General features: G+C 35.9%; 2 protein-coding genes across 3 annotated transcripts in view; both read right to left on the bottom strand.

Moving 5' to 3' along the window:
• Window positions 1-1,409, bottom strand: part of Rab32 (RAS oncogene family member Rab32) — a 32,379-nt gene extending 30,970 nt beyond the window's left edge. The window contains exon 1 of the mRNA XM_034981202.2: window positions 1,259-1,409. Coding sequence (XP_034837093.1) covers window positions 1,259-1,399 — 141 coding nt within the window. The 5' untranslated portion in view covers window positions 1,400-1,409. The remainder of the gene's footprint in view (window positions 1-1,258) is intronic.
• Window positions 1,410-2,539: 1,130 nt separating this feature from the next.
• Window positions 2,540-23,151, bottom strand: LOC117993353 (solute carrier family 25 member 32). Of its 2 annotated transcripts, XM_034981150.2 has the most exons (6): window positions 22,782-23,151; window positions 20,555-20,708; window positions 19,824-20,073; window positions 13,718-13,831; window positions 12,569-12,714; window positions 2,540-5,494 (listed from the first exon to the last, which is right to left on the bottom strand). In XM_034981150.2, the coding sequence occupies exons 1-6, from the start codon at window positions 22,930-22,932 to the stop codon at window positions 5,347-5,349; spliced, it is 963 nt and encodes a 320-aa protein (XP_034837041.1). In that variant the 5' UTR covers window positions 22,933-23,151; the 3' UTR covers window positions 2,540-5,346. The 2 variants fall into 2 exon arrangements, with proteins under 2 accessions (XP_034837041.1, XP_069360665.1); XM_069504564.1 differs by lacking the exon at window positions 2,540-5,494 and having other exon boundaries at window positions 9,706-12,714.
• Window positions 23,152-23,414: the final 263 nt, after the last annotated feature.

Raw genomic sequence — 23,414 nt, 5'->3', positions numbered from 1 at the left:
ACCTAAATCCTACCTAACGATCGATTCATCTTCAAATGCCATCGATAATCCCGTATCTATACCCTGATAAGAAATATATCAAGTCCAAATAACGATAAATAAAGCCATTCAAGTAACTTCGACTCATGTAACCGTTTTCAATGCCAAAAAATTGTCTGCGACGCAGCGACGCGCATGAATAATTAAGTAGTTTCGGCAATAAAAGTGTATGAATGTGTTAGTGATTGTTTTAGATTTAACCACTCTCTCGTCCGTGGAATGTTTTTAGGTTAGTTTGTAATAATGTGGCTGGCCCCTATAAAAGCCCCTTAAAAGCGTATTTAGAACACTGGTCAACATATTCTACAGTAGGTATCTACTTCTAGGTTTCGTAGAACGTGGTAGATCCATCTAGGCTGAATATTGCGTTGATTCATTACCACCAATGGTGTAAGACTAGAGTATGGATGCATTACTAAGTTAGGTATTAGGTAAGTATTTAAACATGCTGATTACCTTAAAAATCCGCGCCTGTTCGCCAAAAAAAATACCTGTTTGGGTATACCTAAACCTATCCTGTGTTCTTAAATATAATTTTAAATAGAACATAAAAAACTGCAGACCAGGCTAGTGCGTCAAAGCCGCTCCAGGCCCAAGAGTGACGCAGGTTCAAATTCTGCCGGTTTACTTGAAGTGTAGGTAAAACACTATCACAGAAATTATAAATAGGTACTATACTGTGTTCTTTTTCTATGACTAGGGCTTATATACTTTTTAAAAAACTAGAACACTAATGCCAGGGGGCTATATAGCAGCTGCTAGTAATACCTATGGCATTAATTTTCTATCTCAGATTGTGCTTATCGTTATCAATATCACTTTCAGAAATTAAGAATTTGGCGTCAGATTTGACGCAAGTAGCCCTATTATTCTGATTTCACGTCACCATAGCTTAGAGTTCCCTCACTCTAGTAGTCTAGTGCAATCTCTATGCTTTAGTAGAAGTCCCGCAAATTGCTGTTGCGCTGGAACCATGTCTCATTTAACATCGAAATGACGTCACTTTGACGTACTTATATTTAAGTAAAAATATACCATCAGCTGGAAGCTTCAGTCTAGGGCTGACGTCACTAAAATGGCGGCCACGCGTATTAGCAATTCGCGAGTCTTAGGTATATAGATTCACGCTCCTGTTAACTTTAAAAAAGGGCCTCGACATGAACACAAGGTCAATGATCGAGATACAGATAAGAAATAAAAAAAATTAAAAAAAACTAACCTTATTTGAGTTTGGAATTTTACTAGACATCTTTCGTTTCTGAACGCTCTTATTCTTCACAGACGAAGAATCCACTTTCTGACGTCGGCATGTCTCAATTTCCCGCGCAACAACTGCGGCGGTGCGCGCGACGCTACACATATCACGTCGAATAGAATTGATAAGGTGTTGTGTATGTAAATGTATCTACTTTGTATTTACTTCTGTCGAATGTATAATCTAATCGTCACCATTTCCTGTTCAACTGTTTACGATAGGAGGTACCCACATCTATATTTATAGTCTATAGGCAATCAATAGGCAATCTGCTTTGGAGGCAGATGTTTTCAAATGGCGGACTAGATGTAGAGCGGTATCTATAGGCAATCTGCTTTGGAGGCAGATGTTTTCCAGTGGCGGACTAGATGTAGAGCGGTATCTATAGGCAATCTGCTTTGGAGGCAGATGTTTTCCAGTGGCGGACTAGATGTAGAGCGGAGGGGCGTTGCCCCCCCCCCCAGGGGATTCCAAACCTTGACGAATTCTTTAGTGAAACCTCTAATAGGTAGTACGAGCAAGTATGTTACGAACATCACTACCCATACATTATAAATGCGAAAGTGTATTAGCTTGCTGGTTTGTTCTTCAATCACGTCGCAACGGAGCGACAGATCGACGTGATTTTTTAAAGGCTACTTTTTATTCCGGAAAATCAAAGGGGGTTTGAAAAATCTAAATCCAAGCGGACGAAGTCGCGGGAATCAGCTAGTTGATCTTAATGTATTATATAAAACACATAAAATGTTTCTACCGCTGTCCATTATAGTCTTTGAAACCATCCAACCGATCGATGTGCCCAAACCGGATCCATTACAAACTCAGTAATGTGAAGATGATATTTTTTTTAGAATAATTTTTTTTTTGTTTTTTTTAGCGTAGTGGCACATGCGGGGTATCCGAAAATAGAAATAAATAGGTAATAATCAATATTGGTTGTTATATTTTATAATTTTTATAGTGTTTTACCTACAATTCACTTTGTTCGTTGTTGATGCCCACGACTTCATCGGCATCAAATCTTTTACCAATCCTGACTATGTCCAATAACACAAAAAAGAGAACGGGGGCCTCATTTATTAGTGATGCCGTTCCGGGCCTCCGATAGGCTTAGCCCGTCGCTGACGTTTTCATCAGAAAAGTTGAAACTGCATGCAAGTAAAAATTATAAAATTCGCTTAAAGAACATATTTTTTTTGAGAAAAGTTAGATTATTATCAGGGTAATCAAATTAAACACATCTAACTTCCTAGATAATATTTATTTAAAAGTGAAAAAAAAGGTGTGGAAATTCAGTGTTGTGACAAAATTACGAGATGATACCACTAAACATAAGTATAAGTACTTATCTACCTTACCATACGTCCATACCCTATTAAATTTTTATCGACGATGATGTCAACTATTGCTACCCATTCATGATTTTTTATTTAATTTTATACCAATTTTACGTATAAGGGTTAACACAGACGACCGTATTTCAGCTGTGACCTATTTTTTATCCGTGAACGGCCGACTTTAGAAGCACTATCCTAATACTGTCTGCATTAAGTGTTGCCGACATTGGTCAAAGGATATAATTGATGATCTGCCATGATATAAAAAGTAGACAAAATGAGGAGATTAGCCTTTGAAAAATTAAGGGCTATGCTTCCCCATTACCTTAAAAAGAGCCTTGTACATGTTGACTCAACGGGCTCGGGCAACTTTATACACTTAAGCTAGTTATGTTTTATACAATTAATTCAAACATCAAAGGATCTTGGCGAATTTCGCAAGCAGCGATTACACGTTGGACGGCACTCGCCGAATGCATTGGGTCAATGTGTACTGAGACCGTAACTGATGTTTTTCAAATATTACATTTCATTGACCACAGAAATCAAAATAAATATAGGAAATAGTCAAACATTACATATCACTTTTACTCAGATTGTCGTAGCATCGATAGACAGTGCCCAATCATTGCGCATCGTATAAAAGTAGACTTATTTGCATAGTGTTACAGTCTAAGTTGCTTTGGATGCTAGAGATATGTTGATTCAAATTACTCTTTTTATACATTTTTGTATGAGTTGCTTAAAATCGGCGACACGTCGTATCTAGTATCTACTTGTATCAAAGACAACAGATATTATTCTATTACCTTATTATTTTTGGCCTTTAGTGTTTTGAGACCGACATATTATTATGTCTGATTTTGTCCAAAAGTGGGTATGACATACAGTTTATTTTTAGTTATTTCCAACAATACTAGTATATCCACACATTAATAACAGATTTTCGCATACAAATATCTCATTGATGATATAGTCCGAATTATAAATTATAATTAGGTACTAGGTACTAACTATTTAAAAATAGATAAACAACGGGTAGATGTAACAAGAAGGAACGCACACAGCCATTATTTAAAAATCCTACTGATTAATTTGTACTAGGTACATTAATAGTGAAAAATTATTGTGATTCGTGACACAAGTATTTTACCACTACTTCACTATCCCTCGAACTAATAAAAAAATACGCACTACTTATAGTCCGCAACAGGTCGAGATAGAAATCGGGGTAAGAGGCAGGGGGACGCCCCGCACACCCGCACTAGCCGCCACTGGGTTAGCGCGGGGGCTGTGCGGGTGTGCGGGCGTTCCCTCCTCGGTTGCAATCTTGACCTGTCGCGTACTATGCACATGACTTAAACACATTTCTGTCATACATTTGAAGTGTATAAATCCATTTTTCCATACAAATATTATAAATGCGAAAGTGTGTCTGTCTGTCTGTCTGCTAGCTTCTCACGGCTCAACCGTTTAACCAATTTTGACGAAATTTGGTACAGAGATAGCTTGCATCCCGGGGAAGGACATAGGCTACTTTTTATCCCGGAAAAACAAAGAGTTCCCACGGGATTTTTAAAAACTAAATCCACGCGGACAAAGTCGCGGGCATTCTCTAGTCATGAATAAACAGAATTTTTTAATTAGTTAGAGCCTAATGTGTATGATATGTTATACTTTAACGTATAAAAACTTATAATACTTAATTAATTGGTAAGTAAACTAAAAAATCTATATTCCATTCACTCAAAATCAATGTTTTTGTAGTCTTGTAGACTATAAAAAGCGCAAAGCTAAGTTTTTTTTAATTAAAAAAAGGTAAAAAAGTTTGTGACGCATGCAAAATACATTTAAAAAAATGAGGTTTAATCATGATCAACCCATTGTCGGCACGGCTCCTCTCAGAATGAGAAGGGTTTAGGCCATACTCCACTACGTTGGCCCAGTAGGTGTGTCGTTGGTGCAATTCGCAAGCAGCATATTGCCAGTGTCTCGCCGAATGTATTGGCCAATGTGTACTGGAGCCATTACAAGTGATACGTTTCTTAAGTCCTCATTTTACTTCAAAAATTATATCTATCTAAGAGCGGCCATACACGGACAAGTCGAAGCAATGACTCATGAGTCATAACTGACCGCTTAAAACTGCGACTGCATAGTGCATAGCAAACTAAAATCTTATTACTATTAAACACAAAACCGCTTGAGCAGTCGCAAACGCTCCGAGCAGTCAAGCGCTGACAGCACTCGACTTGTAGAGTTGTCGACCGCTGGCTGTGGCGCAGTTATTTCCCTCGTTCAGACGCATTTATCGCCAAAAACCGAAAACGCCAATTGACGTAAAACGGTACGATGAATGCCGAATTTGCGTAATGCCATATACTTAACAATATGTATACGCGAAATGCCAAACCGCTTTGATAGTAAAAAAAAAACTGAACTATAAAGTATAACAAAGGTCCCTTAAAGTTTAAGAGTAGGCACAGACCCATAAAATTTAAGAAGTCTTTATTTGGTATTTCCAAGCAATCAGTTTTGGAATTTTAGGTTTTTGGTGTTGTGCATCTAATTCTCAACGGCCACCCTCCTAGCAACTGCACTTAAATTCTCAACAATTCTCTCAGTCGACACTGTTTGACGACTGCTCGAGCAGTTACCCATGTATAGCCGCTTTTATATTTAATCATAAGTAGGTACTAAATACTTTATATTCCTCTAAGAAGCAAGTTTAATATTATCCTGCTTACGATGCAGCATAAAATGCGAAACATTTTCGTATGTTAGGAACGTGATCATCGTAGCAGGAACCACACGGATCAAGTTAGGTTTGAGTCCTTTGTAGAAACCTCTCCAGCCTTCGTGCCTGTAAAATCCATACAAAATTTAACATTAATAAAAAAAAATTAACGCCAAAAATTGCGAAAGCATACTTACCGAATTTCATACAAAACAAACGATATTGGTAGGTTCATCTAATAATAGCCTTGGCATAAGATTTTAGATCTCAATATTGATAGAATTCGGGCTAGGAAATACTTGCGTAAAAGTAAATTGGACCTTAACATTATTGTTTTAACGCTCAAGTTCATCCATACATCTACAAAATTTAGCTAGATTGTGAAAAGGAAAACATTATTTTTGGACCTGGGAAATTTAGTTTAAAGCCTGACCAGAAAAATAAAATACATTGCCATATTGCGGAAAACCCGTGGAACTAATTTATACAAGACCATGGACATATACTAGTGGCGCCCCCAGAGCAAGTATTTTGTATTTCTGTTCAAGCTATATACCTACGTGAGATCAATTCAACGACAAAAGACAAATAAGAGAATAATATGAAATGTAAAGCTGTGATCGTGCCATAATCGCCAGGGTCCTCCATATAAAAATAATGTTCTGACAACAAAATGACACCGTGACTTTTTGCAGGTGAACGCCGCTAATAATTCGCGATACAGTAGCGATGCATCGCTGGCCCGTGGATTTGCCCACTATTCCATTTCGCTACTATCGCGATTCAGAATCGCGTTCAAGATACGCGCGGCTGTACCGCTACAAAAAGTCGCCATGGACAATGTCCCCTAAGGTAAACAAGCAAAAAAACAAAATGGCGAAAATGTCGCAGGGCGTGGCCACGCCTTATATTTGTTTAGGAAATGTGTAATGAACAAATCCTCTTATTTTTCTTTAATCATTGGTGCAACCGAATTAGCACAACCGACGTTTCTAAAGTTTTCCATTGTGGCTAATTCTGTTATACACAATTTCTAAACTAAACTAAAATAGCACGTCTAAATCTATTGCTATCCCTTTCATAATGTTGCTTGCGGAAAAGGATAGCACAAGATTTAGACCTGTTAATTTAGTTTAGTTTAGAGATTTTGCACAAGAGAATCGGCCCCATTGTGTTGGTAAAATTGAATTATTAAAAATTAAAAATTAGGTTGGTCAAACTGATTTATTTAAGAATAAGATTTGTCAAAATCAGTATTTAGTTAAGGGCAGAAGATCTTGAAAATAAAAACAAAATACCGTAACTCAATTTGCAATAATAATAATTTATTGATCACACAAATTGAAAAAGGCGAATTGAAACAAGTCCTAATAAATATATATATGTATAAAAATATATATGTCTCAGTGATTATAATATTAAATGTGGCCAGCCACCAAACAAGTTACACTAAGAAATTATTGAGGAAAGGAATCTAACAATACGCCTTTAGAGTTCAAACTTCAAACATCACATTATTTTGGTTGTCACATATTTTTTCGTTTACATGTCAGTAAAAAAATCGCAAACCAATTTTTTAAGTCATTTTTTAAAAACGTTTTACAAATTAAACTAATTTCAATTATATTTTTGGAATCTTTAAAACACCACGACAACCACTGAAACTACTGAGTTTACCTGTTCTTACCTTTACTACTCTAAAATTTTGTGAAAGAAACTAATATTAATACCAAAATCTTTTAAAAAATCACTCTAATAAACTACTAACAGCTGAATATATCTAATGATTAAAAACGGCCCAAATGCTATGCGAATGATTTTAATATTAGGTTCACTGTTCAATACCCTCATATTCGTTATGAAGGTCTTAAAACCTACTATAGAGAGAACAATTTTTTATCTAAGACTTCTACCTTTTGACTGCTCCTGTCTACCTGATTCGCTAGAATAATAGCCACCGAGCTCATTTGACATTTATTTAGAAGTTAATCCATTGATGGTTGTCTACAAAACTTATTGTAATATCACTCAGTGAAGCAGCAATGTAGAACCAACCAATGTCAAATGTGTTCGGTGGCTATCATTCAGTGTTAGACACTGAGTTAGCAAATCACCCCACTGATCATTTACTTTAAAGTGTAAGAAAAAATATTTTTACTGACATGTATCAACAGCGCTCATTTATCACATTTCATTGTGTAGAATAATAATAATTAATTACTTATAATAAGAAGAATAATAATAATTCACTAAAATATTAATTTATTTATAGTTCGTTTTGTATTTTTTTTCATGAAAAATTGTTAAAATGACAAAAAAAATCTAATTTGAACTAAGTGTGACTTTACGTAATAAGGTTTTTTAAATATATAAGGCTATGGACAGATCTAGCGGAAACCCGCACACAATTCCGCTAGGAGGATATTACAGTATTAGGATCGATTCACACTGACACAGTCGAAGTAAATCAAACCGACAATCTAAAATGTTCGTAATGTCACAAAACTTTGGCCTTAATCTCCACAACGTATAAAAAAAGACACGCTCATTTGTCTGAATGCGCGCGTCTTTACGTCGTTGTAAATGTCGAGGTCAAAATATCCAAAAAAAAATATTGTCGCTTCAATTGTCACTGTGAATCGACCTTAAGAGGAGCGTCATATCTGCGCGCAAAAGATGCCGAAGAAAAATTCCGCGCTCGGTTTTCTGCTCATGGAATTCCACTAGACTTGTTCCTAGCTTTTCTGCTACTTTCACTCGCAATTTCGTTATGTTGGCAAAATTATTACATGGAGTAACGCCTGCGGGAATTATCAATTTGTCAAGTCATACCTGTTACCCTGCATTTACATATTCGCCATAGCAGCGCCTCGCGCCGCTCGCTGTTAGTGTCATCGACCGTATGATCTCGCCACTGCGCGGTTACAAGACGAGACAGGAGACGAATGTGTGAAAAGATAGCTTGTGTCCTGTCTCGCCACTCGGCGCGCCCTTTTTACGAATGTGTAAACGCACCATAATATGATTGTAGGTACAGGTTACAACCAAACGTATTTTGTATAAATGTCACAAATGTCGATTGACATTTTTTGCATCAATTCAGTCACTTTATTTATCGAAAGCCGAATCGTAAAAGGATTGCATATTACAATAAATTTTTAAGATCATTTAATTTACATAGATGACGTACAAACCTGTCAAACAGAAAACAGTATAACGGACAAAATTCGCGGTTTCAATAATTATAGGCGGGGCACTATGACTACTAAAAGCCTCGATAGAAAGCTTCAAACTTGCTACGGGAAAGATGAAAGTAGATATATTTTTAAAAGGTATTTAATGGTTATGTTTTCTTAATGATTTTATCAAATAAATTAGGAAGTGTCTAGACAGTCACAAACGGTCGTTTGATTTAAAAAAAATACGGGCACACGTGAAGTTAGTATATTAAAAATTGAACCTTAACTGTTTGCATTAAGGAACTTTTAAAAGCTAATAAAAAACTTGTGCCTCTATTTTTTTACTATCCAACGACCGCTAGTGGCCGTTTACACTTCCAATAAATTATAAGTCCCGCAAATTGCTATTACGCTGGAACCATGTCTCATTAACATCAAAATGACGTCAGCCGAAATAAAAATGTGCCACCCGCTCGCAACTTCAGTCTAGTGCTGACATCACTAAAATGGCAGCCACGCGCATTACCAATTTGCGGGATTTATACCACGAACAAGTTGAAACAAATCCTATGTTACATATAAAGAACCTAACGTCGTCTCACCACACATGTAACGTTATATGAAAGTAAAACAAAATTGTCTTTTACATGGAGATATGGGAAATATTTTTTATTAGGACATTCTAAGTACTATTATCACAAACAATTTATAATTAACTAAATCGCGGCAACACCACCGTCAGTGTTGCCATATAATAATCATAATTATTATAATTATAATCACGATCTGATGGGAAATTGTACAACTACTACTTAAAAAGAGATTACATAAATATGGCGATAAATTAGTAATATTATGAGCGACAGAACACAAAACATATGTCGTGAGACAGGCTTTTACACATTGACTTTATTATCTATTTTTTTAAGTAATTTTGGCGTTACTAAATTTTTGATACAAAAAATAAGGTTCTTGGATAAAAAAGCCAATGATATGATATACACTCATAGTACATAGACAAACCGTGCTATTACGATACTTATTTAAAAAAATGTAATCCCTAGATCTACTTTACCATAGTCCTAACTATCCTTTTCAAGCAAGACATCACAAATACTTTGATAGAATAATTTGAAAATTTTCATATTTTTCTTTAAAAAAAAATAAGTCGTAGATTACACGTAGGTTCTCCTAGTTACACTTACAATTATTATAATTAATTTAAATAATCGATAACTTATCAAAACCTGTCACAACTGTACAAATAAATATTTCTATAATCCTTGTCAATCTCGAAAACACTGGGCCTAGCACCAAGGTGTGATCGCTTCAATATGTGATGATTGCAATAACCTTTGATTGACAGACATTCTCTTACACACTAAGACGGAATGATAAGCGACGCTTCATTTCGATTGGTTTCTTCATTGGCATGCGTTATAGCAAGAATATCGTAAATTTAGCCAATCACAACTTCCGTGCTAGACCCCCATTACGTAAGAGGATTAGTGTCAATAAATATAATTTAAATACGATAAAAAAGGGATTTCACAATAAAAATGCACGTTAGTATAAACAATAACTAGATCCCACTTAAGCTAACGCTTACCTTACCGTCGACAAAAGCGACACCATAAAAAACCCTGTCCGAAATGTCAAGGTGACAGCTGTCAAAATTGAAACATATATTAAATGATTACTCCACCAACATTACTCTAAATCTATGGTCCACTTGCACAAACCCTTTTAATCTGTTCCACATTTTTTATAATAATCTGTCCTTCTCTTGTAAAACTTGGAATAAACTTGTCAAAAAGTGACAGCCTTATAAAATTTATCTCTATTATAGAGCTAAGGAGATATTGCGTTTTTGGCGTTTCGTTGCCTGATATCAAAGAAATGTGCGCGACCTCGCACATAATTAAAATTTTGTATCTAACTGACAGATGTCAAAAACGCGAACTTAAAACGGCCGCACAATAATACAGGCTGACTTTTCAATCGTTAAATAACCCAACTGAGAAGTAAAGACAAAATTTAGAGTTGAAGGATAAATAAGTGGTGATTAAGAAATTGGCTCTATTAAATGTTCTATATATTCTGTCCTTTTCTTGTCATACCTGGAATAAACTTGGCGAAAAGTAATAGCATTACCAAAATTAACTACAAAATTAACTAGAACAGAATAAGCAGGTTTGTGCAAGTGGCCTAAAATATAATTATGTATTTTCATTCTTCAATTTAAGACAAATGTTAACCAGAATATAAGCATTTACAAGTATAATTACCATAATAATAATATAATTATTGTTTTCAGATCTTTTTTAAATATATTTCGAGCACATACGATTGTCGATATTATATTTCGTATTGTATAATATGTTGTTGTTTACATAAAAATAGATAATAGCATTAAATAAATAAATTCTTAATTCTATTTAATATATTTAACTTTATTGCAGTTATATATACTTGAAAGTGCAACTCTTACGTTTTTAAAAATGTATTACGTCAATTCTAAATAATTACGTCAAAATAAGTTAATTATCAAAAATACTTGTATAATAAAATGTTGGTGGAGTTACCGAATAATAAACAAATACATAGACAATCATAGAACAATCGAGACGTCAGTGACAGCGGTCACAATCCAAAAAACACAAACACATACATACAATACAATAAAAGAGGCAAATATTGCATTTGTTGATAGCCCATTCTCACACGAAAAATCTAAAAAGTATTAAAACAATTAATTAATCTGAAAAGTTATAGTTCTAATCATAGATATGAATCCGAAAAGTTCCGACTCCTGACAGGAAGACTATGACACCTGCTGCGCGATTGCGGGAGAATGACAGCTACAATTTCACGATCGCAATCATCTCTGATTGGTTGAAGCTCGCTCACTATTGGCTACAATGCATTGTTGCAACAATGAATAGCACAAATTCAGCCAATCACAACAATTGAGATTGTAATATCATTGATGCAGGTTTTACAAAGTCGCCCTAATGTTTTGTCAACCGAATGCTGTTAGGAGTTTAGTGGCATCCCTTTCTCTGTTACTTAAGCTAACATTTTCTCTCTCAAGTGAGCTCCCTCTCATCACTCGTCATTGACAGGTATTTAGAGCTTGTGTTAATTTGAAATTATAGGTACGTATACTTTTAGGGATATCTGATAAAAACACATACATCGATAGTAATTTGTAGAACATGTCTACATTGAGTTCGATTGGTGAATATTTAAAAAACTTCACTCTGTATACACTGTTAAATCTCGTCCAAATAGCCATATGAAATATGTTTAAGGAATATGAAATATGAAATATGTTTAAGGAATTTGTCACTTTCATTTTTCAAACTTTACAACAGTTTCTATTAAAAAACTGTCGTCTTTACGTGTGAGAAAGGGCTTATAAGTAAACACTCAAAAAAATCTCGCATCATCTAAATAAATAGCGAGAATTTTTTTTAAATAGAAATCTGGTCCAAATGGGCAAAAGAAATATAAAGCCACCTTAAAATGTTTAAGGAATTTGTCACTTTCATTTTTCAAACTTTACAACAGTTTTTCATCAAAAACTGTCGTCTTTACGTGTGAGAAAGGGCTTATAAGTAAACACACAAAAAAATCTCGCATCATCTAAATAAATTGCGAGAATTTTTTTAAATAGAAATCTGGTACAAATGGGCAAAAGAAATATAAAGCCACCTTAAAATGTTTGAGGAATTTGTCACTTTCATTTTTCAAACTTTACAACAGTTTTTATCTAAAAACTGTCGTCTTTACGTGTGAGAAAGGGCTTATAAGTAAACACTCAAAAAATGTCGCATCACCTAAATAAATTGCGAGAAAAAATTTAAATAGTCGTGTACGTTTCCCATCAGATAAGTTAGGATTGAATCAATCGTTATTGGTGAATTTCTCCCATATGAGCATGACGAGGCATATGTTAGGCGTTACATGGAGGAGGTACGGCGTCAGGCCCTTGTAGAAGCCTCTGAGGCGCTCATACCTCCACGTCTCGCGCACGCAGTGCCACGCGCCGTCGTAGCTGCGGTGCTGGTCCTGCAGCCGCGCCCGGACCACCTGGTAGGGGTACGTGGCCCCCGCCGCGATCAGCTTGGACACTGCCGCGAACGTTAGATACTCGACCGACGTCTGGAAACAAATCATATTCATACTAATATCACGGAGTAAATACATACAGTGAGATAACGACCTTGATGTTTGCGGATAAACCAGCTTTATGTCCATCATCATCATCATATGATCAACCCATCGCCGGCTCACTGCTGAGCACGGGTCTCCTCTCAGAGTGAGAAGGGTGTGGCCATAGTCTACCACGCTGGCCATGTGCAGATTAGTAGACTTCACACACCTTTGAGAACATTATGGAGAACTCTCAGGCATGCAGGTTTCCTCACGATGTTTTCCTTCACCGTTAAAGCAAGTCTTATCTAATTACTTAAAACGCACATAAGTCTGAAAAGTTAGAGGTGCGTGATCGAACCCCCGACCTCCGATTAGAAGGCGGACGTCCTAACCACTAGGCTATCACAGCTTATTATGCTCATTATGTCCATAATATCTACATACTCGAACAACTGATCCACTACTAAGAAAAATAATTAGTTTGTTCTGCCGGACGGTAAAATCCCTTCCCCATCTCGCAGTTGTGATCCGTCAAAATTGCTCTGTCTATACATCCTCGTCGACTTACTATATTATGAAAAATCTCTTTAGGCTGTACTGTATCGGTATCAGTCTATTTTTCTTGATCTAACCATAGGAACGATCTTAATGGACACAGAGTTAGCTTGCGAAGACGGAAATGCGCTACTATTTATCCCGAAATATATCTGAAGTCTGAAGGCTAACAGAAAGTTTAATTATCCAAGGAAAGGATATCAAAAGTTCCACATAGACCAATCAGTAAATCCAATACCAACAGCAGTTTAGTAACTATTGGGAAATATATGTTAGAGAATTTGCAAGCATATATTTTTTCAACAATCTTCTAGAGGAATAACATTTTTAATTTGTAATGAGTGCATTTGATCTCTTTAATTAAAAAAAATTGTTATTTTTTGTATAATATTATTTTTCGTAATTAAACGCTCAAAATGTATGAGATCGAGTAAAGAATATGACTGAAGCTCACCAGTTTAATATCGATGGGCAGATTCCGGTACTGGTTGTAGCGGTTCTTCATCTCCTCGTAGGTCATGAACTGCAGCGCGCCGTGCGACACGCCGAACATGCCCGGGATGAAGCCCTGGAACGACACAATGCGCAAACTTGTAACAGGAGAGCCTTTTAAGTTTTGTATAACTTGAAAGGGTGGAAATGCTACTTTTATACTGACACATCGGACATCGGACATGGTTGTTTCCACAGAAATTCTAATACATAATAAGGTACTAGAAATGCTGTGTACGCGTAGCCTTGTCGCTGTGCTGAAGACGGGGACGTCGCCAGAGCAACGATGTGTGAGCTAAGCGAACAGATACAACGATGTGTGAGGTAAGCGAACAGATACAACGATGTGTGAGGTAAGCGAACAGATACAACGATGTGTGAGGTAAGCGAACGAAACGACGTATTTGCAACCTTTTTGGACAGCATTGAGCGTAAATGTTTTTCGCGTGATTGCGTAGAATTATGTTTGTGTATGTAGTAAAGCCGCGACATGCTTTCTGTATAGTTTGAAATGGTACGCAGCACTTCTAATGTGTTATTGTTAGGCTTTTTGTTTCTGTGGCTGTTTCGGTGACTTGAGTACCTGTTTTAAAGTCGCGAGGCGGAGTGATTCGCTAACTCAGTGTTCAACTCTGAATGATAGCCACGGAGCTCATTTGACATTTATTTTCAATGCATATCACTCAGTGTGCACTCAGTGAAGAAGCAATGTAGAACCAAACAATGTCAAATGAGCTTGGTGGCTATCAGTATACTGGAATGCAAAGTCAAAATAGGGGCTTTTTAGGGTACCATTCAGGTGACATTTGTAGTCCTCGAAGGGTTGAGATGGCAATCGGGGTATGAGGCGGGGGGACGCCCCGTACAAACACAATATTATAAGCGATAACAATTCACTAGTAAGAGGTCAATGCTGTTTTCGCCAATAAATGTGCATAATAACAACTTAAGAAGATAAGTTTTTTACCAACATCAACAGATATATTATTAAGTAATTTACTAAAAACATTATATAAATTGTTATATGTTATTACAATTCCGATGAAGCATTATGAAACCGTTGTTTTTTACTTTTGAATATCTACCAAGGAACATAATCGCAGTATCAAAAACATTCAAAAACAAACTTAAATAAAACAACTTAAAATTTTTGTTTTCAATAATACCGATGTCATTTAACGTTTTGTAATTTCAAGTTTTTTAACCAATTTATAGCATTGTGTTTAAAATTTTTCTTTACAAATTACTAAACTAAGTACATATATTTTATTACTTTTGAATATAACCTACCACCGATCGATTTCTATTGATTAATAAGAATCATGCGAATCGATTGTGCAATATCAATAATAATAATAATCACTAAATACTTATCAGTTATAAACTTTATTGATTTTATAGTTGTTTCTCAATATAGCCACAGAATAGATACGTAAGTACTTAATAGCACCTTTGATATAACTATATTGAGAAACATATTTGTTGGTTTGTCCTTCAATCACGTCGCAACGGTGCGACGGATTGACGTGATTTTTTGCATGGGTATAGATAACCTGGAGAGTGACATAGGCTACTTTTTATTTCGGAAAATCTAAGAGTTCCCACGGGATTTTTAAAAAACATAATTCCACGCGGACGAAGTCGCGGGCATCCGCTAGTACTAAAATAATTGTTGAATACATATATTAGACCTTGGTGTAAGTGGTGTAAGGTACATCAATTAAAATAGTAAGTAGTTGTGTAATATATTATACACTGAATAGTTAGTCATAATTAATTAGCGCAACACTATTTTACATAGATAACCCAGTTTTCGAACGTTGCTTGCTCCAATCGGAATTTAACGTCATAGAATTTAATTTATAACGCTTGTCAATACAGTATTATCAACTATTATTAATTTTATCATAAATAAACTTTGATCTCACCATCTTTTCGATCAAAGTATTGTTCCGTGCGTTATCATAACTATATGGCCAGGGTGCGTAGTGCAGACGTTGTGATTGTAACATTTTGACAATCGCAATTTTTGTGATTGGATTATAACCGTCATTTCTCTTTCACTAACTGAGCATTTTAGTATTTAAGACAATAGTGAGAGAGTATCAAGCAATTGGATCATACCCGTTATTTCTCTTTCACTAACTGAGCATTTTAGTATTTAAGACAATAGTGAGAGAGTATCAAGCAATTGGATCATACCCGTTATTTCTCTTTCACTAACTGAGCATTTTAGTATTTAAGACAATAGTGAGAGAGTATCAAGCAATTGGATCATACCCGTTATTTCTCTTTCACTAACTGAGCATTTTAGTATTTAAGACAATAGTGAGAGAGTATCAAGCAATTGGATTATACCCGTTATTTCTCTTTCACTAACTGAGCATTTTAGTATTTAAGACAACAGTGAGAGAGTATCAAGCAATTGGATTATACCCGTTATTTCTCTTTCACTAACTGAGCATTTTAGTATTTAAGACAATAGTGAGAGAGTATCAAGCAATCTAAAAGGAGGGTTATGTGTTTAATCTGTATCTTGGACGAAGTATGTATGTCCGTTCGTATGTCCGCTCGTAAATACACAAGGATTCAACCAATTTTGATAAATCATACGTCATTAGATTCGTTTTGATGATTTGATGACGCGAGTGTCACTGGGTACATAAATTTAAAAAAATCAAAATGGCGGATTTCATGCTCTTTAATGTGCAGGCTGAAAAAAGGCATTCATAGTTCATACCACAAAACGTTAACTCCATGTTTAAAAATCTCCAACGGATTCGGCGTACATTTTTCAATGTCGCAATCGGTAGATTCATTTTCCCATAAAACATTATATTGACATTTGTAGTGAGCATCAAGATCTTATAGAAATAGAAATGGAAATCGGAATCGTTATGTATTCAAACAAAGTTTTACAATTTGCTTTTGAATAGTCAAGTATACAGTTTTACTTTACGTAACCAGTTAAAAGGCTAGGCCCCGTTTACATGGCATTTGCGTCATTTTATAGTCTAATAATAATTCCTTATAAGTTATTAATGTTAGATTGTTTATTAACATATAAGCGTACATTTTTTTTTATGTTTCATGTACCAAAATTGTAGTTACAAAGTAATCATAAATTGAGTTACATTGGAAATGCTGATCTCTAAACAGAGATTTCTTCCAGCTTCCCATTCAAAGTAAGGAAGTGGAATAGGTCTTACGGTACTAGAATAATTATAAAATGAATACAATGATTACATAAGCCCGCGACTCTTATCAATCACAGTTTCGCACTCGATTGCTGTCTTACCTGACGATAACGACGATGCAATCTAAAGTGGCGTGCGATAACCAGGAAAAGTTTATAGATGCAATATAAATATCCCTTTGGAGATATTTTCTGAAAAATGTTTCAGTCCACAATCGGGTCAAAATTGAGATAGGAGGTACTCCGTACTATCAAAGGCTACTTTTAAGAAAAAACTGATTACAGCTGGATGATTATGGTAGACATATCGCATCGCAAAAGTATCCAGGAAACAGGTTTTTTTTTTCATATCTCATGTTTTATTTAACTGTGGGTTAGATGATTTTCGTAAATGCGTCCAATGATGTCCGTATTCCGTAACGCGACCTTGTAGAGAACATTCGGAAGGTTACCGTCAAAATAAAATTCCATGGCAAAATATTTTGCAATCACGCAAACATCTCTCATGCTTATAACTTTCCAATATTCTTGTCTGTAAGAATGTATTGGTCACAACGGTTTAAAAAAAGATAATATTTTGTAGATAGTACTTGTTTGGTAACTAGTCGCTAAAATTTCCAGAATAACCAAACCTAAGAAAACACATTTCGTTCTGGTAAATTACAGAAATTACCTTTTCTAAATTATCTCAAGCTTATTTTAGGCCAAAGGCTTGTTCGATACATGTAAGAAACTTCAAACTCAATAAACATTTCTAAGTAATTTAGAATCTTTTGGGTACAGCGTGTCAAAAATGCAACTGTACTACAAAAGCTAAGCAAAGATCTTGAAATCCTGAAGACCATAAAAGTGCAGAAGTTGGAGTATTTCTGCCACATTATGAGAAATAGCAAATACGACCGCCTTCAGCTCATTATTCAGGTGAAAATAGCCGGCAGAAGACCACCAGTTAGGCTAACATGCGCACCACGAGAAAATTTTGTCTACGCATTTACTCGTCTTATTTGTATGAAGAAACACGAGATAATGCGTAGACAAAATTTTCTCGCGGGGCGCATGTTAGGCCGGCTGGCCGTAAAAGAACATCGTAGCTAAAGAATTTGACGCCACGGGAAGAGTACCCGATCTCTTTTCCGAGCAGCAGTGTCCAAGGTGCTGATTGCCAACCTCCGATAGGAGACGGCATTTCAAGAAGAAGTAATTTAGAATTCCGGTACAAAGCCGCGTATAAAATCGAATCTATATTATTTAATTTGAAAGCATCGTGAAAGGTATCTGTGGAATCGATTAAAAATTGTTTAAAATACGGTTCGCAGCGCAGCTTAAACAAGCAGAATAGAATAATTAACTCGAAAACTCACATTTTGGAGCCTGGCAGTGGCAGTGTCTGTGTCAGCCGGCGCGCGGCGTTTATGTTTGACCTTTAGACTAGACAGCATCATCACTTTCCATCACGTGAGGCCGCAGTTAATCATAAGTGATAAAACAAGAACTTTTATACCTCTACATACCGGAAATAGACCCCCAATAATACAGACAGACATAACAATTAAAAATAGTTTATAGTCACGAACCAGTGCATCTCGTATTTTGCGCGTCAAATTCTTGGCGCGCTTGCCGTAATTTACCATGATTTCTATTATTATCGAAATCCTCATAATAATAATTTATTATACATTTAAGAGAAAAGGAAGGTCTACGAATTCATCAAAAACATGGATAACCTCACACGATTTCTTAAAATTGGGTTGTTATTTTTATAGATGTTGATAAACAAAATGTTTTGATGATCACGTGGATTTTTATTAAAATCCTACCTTGGAGACACATGCCTTTTTAAAATGGTTTGGTAAACTAATAAAAGAATTAATAAATCCTCAATTTGGTCTATGAACTCAAAACGAATTTTTCATAGGAAAATAGCAAGAAAGTAGTACATTTTTAAAATCACAAAAGTACTTATAATCAGAACTCAGAATAAATATACCTTTGCCATTGCCATTTTTATCTGACCCTGCACATATAGGAAACAAGATCGATCAAATTGATATCGATAAAAATACTTAAATAATAGCTATTGTATCAAAATTTGTGTAATTTTTTTTTCTTTTGAAGGAAATATGGTATTTAGTTAGTTACTAGTAGCAGTAGTTAGTAGTAGTACTTTATATTTGTTACGTTATACATTGGTATTCCAGACTCCCTAACAAACCAGATTCCGAAAAGGCTTCAGTACCATAGACTGAAGAGTATAATCAGCCACATTGCTTGGCTTTGTAGACTATGAGAAGCCTTCGATTCAGTGGAAACTTGGGCTATGTTGAAACCTTACCGAGATTCCGGATCGACTACCAGTCTATTCAAGCGCTGAAGTGCTTAAACGAAAACGCCACCATGTCAGTCTGTATACAGGACCAGACTACGAGATCAATCTAATTTCAGCGGGGAATGCGACAGGAAAACATAATCCCGAAGCTCTTTACCGCAGCTTTGTACAATCCCCTGACGCTTTCAGTCCGGTAGTTTAAAAAAAAAAATATTATTTTAATATCTTAGTGAGGTCGTCGATCACGCCGTTGTAGTCGGCAAGCGTTGTAACTTGTACTGCATGCATAGGCGCACCTTCACCAGCTACATAGAACCGGACATGAAGAGACAGGATACCCATCTGGACTATACCCTCCACCAGGTACCTTAACTCCCGATGCCCATAAATCTTAGGGAGGCATTCGACTATGTAATCTTATGCTCTTTCTTGTACTGGAAGCATAGATAAGACTTCACTTTTCAGTATCCAGATGAGGTTGGGTTGGATCACAAGTCGTCAATTGTGGCACACCTATTATAGATAAAATCAAGAAAGGAAACTTACCCTGTACAGCCCCCTGACGCCCTCGGTCCGGTAGATCTTGGTGAGGCCGTCGACCATACCGTTGTAGCGCTTGTGGTCGGCGAGCGTGGTCTCGCTGTACTGCAGGCACAGGCGCGTCTTCACCACCCAGATGGGGTTGGTCATGACGAGTGACAGCACGCCGGCCTGCGCCGCGGCGAGCATGTGGAGGCCGGGACCGAGGGGCGTGCGCGCGTTGCCACCTTGGATCCATGTTTTTATTGCGTTATAGCTGGAAAATTTTAAGCAGTTTATCAAGATTGGCAACTAAATGATGCCCGTGACTTCATCCGCTTGGATTGAGATTGTTAAAATCCTATGGGAAATCTCTGATTTTCTAGGAAAGAAAGAAGAGTATATAATATATCCGTTGCTGGGCTGTACCAGTAGCTATTTCTGTACCTGTCGAGATTGGTTAAGCAGATGAGTTGTGAAACCATAACAAATATACAAAAAGACATTCTTGCATTTATAATATTAGTAATGGAATAGGTTAAGGAAATGTCAGAATCTAGCTGATGCTCGTAACTTAGTCCACGTGACCTTAAGTTATCAAAAAATTCTTTAGATTCTTGATTTTTTTAAATTAAGTATCGGCACACGTTTGACCATAATCATATATAGTATGGAATACTTTTCCGTGATCTGTTTCCCTCTTTGGGCAGGGCAGCGCGCCGTAGCGCGCTACCCTTGAAGAAAAAATAAGTACTTACAACAAGAAGTAGAACCCCCAGGCAGAACCAGAACCCCACACGTTTGGCGTGACGCCACGGTAGAGACCCCGCACGCCCTCCTTCTTCACTATCGTGACAAACGCGCTGCCCAGCCCGTCGTAGCGCGGTACCGTTGCAGTCCGCCCATCATTTACTGACACAAAAAGAAATGCAATTTGAGACAAGTATAAAATCAATAAACAAAAATCGGGCAAGTGCGAGTCAGACTCGCGCACCGAGGTTTCTGTACTACAGTCATATTCTTTCGACATTTTGCACGATAAATAAAAAACTATTATGCATAAAAATAAATGAAAATCTGTTTTGGAATGTACAGGTAAAGCCCTTATTATGATACCCCACTTCATATAATCATACTTTGAAAGTTGAAAATACTAATTATTGTTCATCAACACATTTTTTCTTGTGATGTAACCACAAATTCACGGTTTTCAGTTTTTTTTCGTTACTTGTGCTATAAGACCTACCTATCTGCCAAATTTCATGATTCTAGGTCAAAGGAAAGTACTCTATAGGTTTTCTTGGCAGACACAACAGACGGATGGACAGACAATGAGGTGATCCTAAAAAACCCAATTTATAGTGGACCACATTAAGTAAGTTTACTTGAATTTTCATTTCACTAACAAAGAACATATCAAATTGGTTTCTTGGTACTGCAAGTGCTTGACGATATTCATCAAATATATGACATTTAAACATACCTTGGTATACATGCATAATGCATATATATGCCAAGGATGTTTTTCATAATTAGTTATTATGTACTATACAAAAATCAACATTGTTTTGTTTGTTACAAAAATCGTTAACCCTCATTTATATTTAAATGATGACTTAAAAAGAAAAGATACATGAGGAATAATATGACAATGTGGCTAATTCCTTTGTACACAATCTCTAAACTAAACTAAAATATCACGTCTAAATCTATTGCTATCCCTTTCATAATGTTGCTTGCGGAAAAGGAAAGCACTAGATTTAGACATGTTAATTTATTTTAGTTTAGAGATTGGTGTACTAGAGAATCGGCATAAATGAAGCATTAACGAACAGTGAAGCTTAAATTCAGAGGTGACTAAATTACACTACCACACTGCAAATTAGTGCTAAAAATAAACACAATGAAATTCATTAAGAATATAAATTAAAGAATACTAGATGATGCCCGCGACTTCGTCCGCGTGGATTTAGGTTTTTAAAAATCCTGTGGGAACTCTTCAATTTTCCGGGATAAAAAGTAGCCTATGTCCTTCCCCGGGATGCAAGCTTCTTCGCTCTGGGCTGGTTTCCGCACTTAAACGGGATGCAAGCTATTTCTGTACCAAATTTCGTCAAAATCGGTTGAACTGTTGAGCCGTGAAAAGCTAGCAGACAGACAGACAGACACTTTCGCATTTATAATATTAGTAAGGATAAAAGCTGGCTCCAGGAAACAAGCTATCTCTGAGTCTTTCATCAAGTATGAGTCAGTGATTGATCAAGTTAACAGATAGATTGCCTATCTGTCTGTTAACTTTTCTATTATAGACAGACACACTTTCACTTTTGTAATATTACTAGCTGATGCCCGTAACTATGCCAGCGTAGATTTAGGTTTTTACAAATTCCATATGAACTCTTTATTTTAGGTGATTTAAAGTAGTCTATTGTCTCCATGCAAAAAAATCACAATTGTTACTTAAATGCAACATGATTGAAGGACAAACTAATAATACACAAACACACACACACATTTATAATGTGGGTAGTGACTAGTGATGCAGTATCCAGATTATTACATTTATTACACTCAGAACTTTCAATATTGTCTTGTATCTTAAAAACTAGTATTATCTGTATTATTAAAATGGACCTTAGGTGAACTATTTGGTTTATAATAAACAGTGTTATGCAAATAAGCCAAACAAAAATAAACTGTTATGGTGTAAACTAAAACAATGATTGCATCAGGGTTTCTTTGTTATAGTGGCATTTGTGTAGAACCACTTTCACAACTACCCTATGCTGCCTATTCCAAGTTCAAGGTCGCTAAACAATGGCTGAATTTACTTTTCTTTTTTCTACTGAATTTAAAGAAAAAAATTACAAGATTTACTTCAACTTAGAGTACATTTGAACATGAAATCTTACACGGAAGCTCTAAAACACAACATTGTTTGTGAATGACATACATTTTGTGGTTAACATGGTAAAAAAAACTTACCAGCAAAACGAATTTTAATAAGATCCAGAGGGTGCAAAATTAATGTAGATGTGACGCCACCTGATATACCAGCTACCAGGTGCTCGTACTTGATGTGGTTCAGAAGAGCAAGCTTAGAAGACGACGGATTAGGATTCTTAATTGTAGTCATGATGAAAGTAACAAATCAAAGGTATAACATTTTGGTAACACTGTATTTCACGCTTACGCCTGCCCGACACTTTCCCACGTAACTTTAGCGAAATTTAATAAATAATGATTTTCACTGTACATCATTGCTTTCGTAATATTCCGTCGAAATGGAATAGGCGTGAACGAAATGATTTCCACATGATTTCTTTTCTTTCATGTAATTCTATGTGACGTTCCTTTACACGTTGCTGTAAAAATAGTTGTTTTGTAGAATTCATAAAGCAATCAAGTGTACAAGGGTAACTTTAGAAGCCGTCAAATAGTTGACATAGTGACAGTTTATAACTTTAACTAATGGAATTAAAGCTCGTTGTGGCACTACTGAAAGCCATAAAGCAAATTAAGAAGAAGAATGGAATTAAAATAATACAAAAATTTATCATTTCAAGAAAACAAACTATTTACCTTCTACCTATACTTCTTCTACTTTTCTAAGCTCTA

This window comes from Maniola hyperantus, chromosome 2 (genome assembly GCF_902806685.2).
Source record: "Maniola hyperantus chromosome 2, iAphHyp1.2, whole genome shotgun sequence".
NCBI lineage: Eukaryota > Metazoa > Arthropoda > Insecta > Lepidoptera > Nymphalidae > Maniola > Maniola hyperantus.
This window is presented reverse-complemented; position numbering and strand designations above follow the sequence as displayed.

What these genes read in the sequence shown, in the direction of transcription:
- LOC117993353 (XM_034981150.2), bottom strand. Translation starts at nt 22,932, where the DNA reads ATGACTACAATTAAGAATCCTAATCCGTCGTCTTCTAAGCTTGCTCTT. An exon ending in GCGTCAGGGGGCTGTACAGG is followed by an intron (nt 13,832 to 19,823) that starts GTAAGTTTCCTT and finishes GTGTCGTTCCAG; the next exon opens with GGCTTCATCCCGGGCATGTT. An exon ending in TGCCCATCGATATTAAACTG is followed by an intron (nt 12,715 to 13,717) that starts GTGAGCTTCAGT and finishes ATTTGTTTCCAG; the next exon opens with ACGTCGGTCGAGTATCTAAC.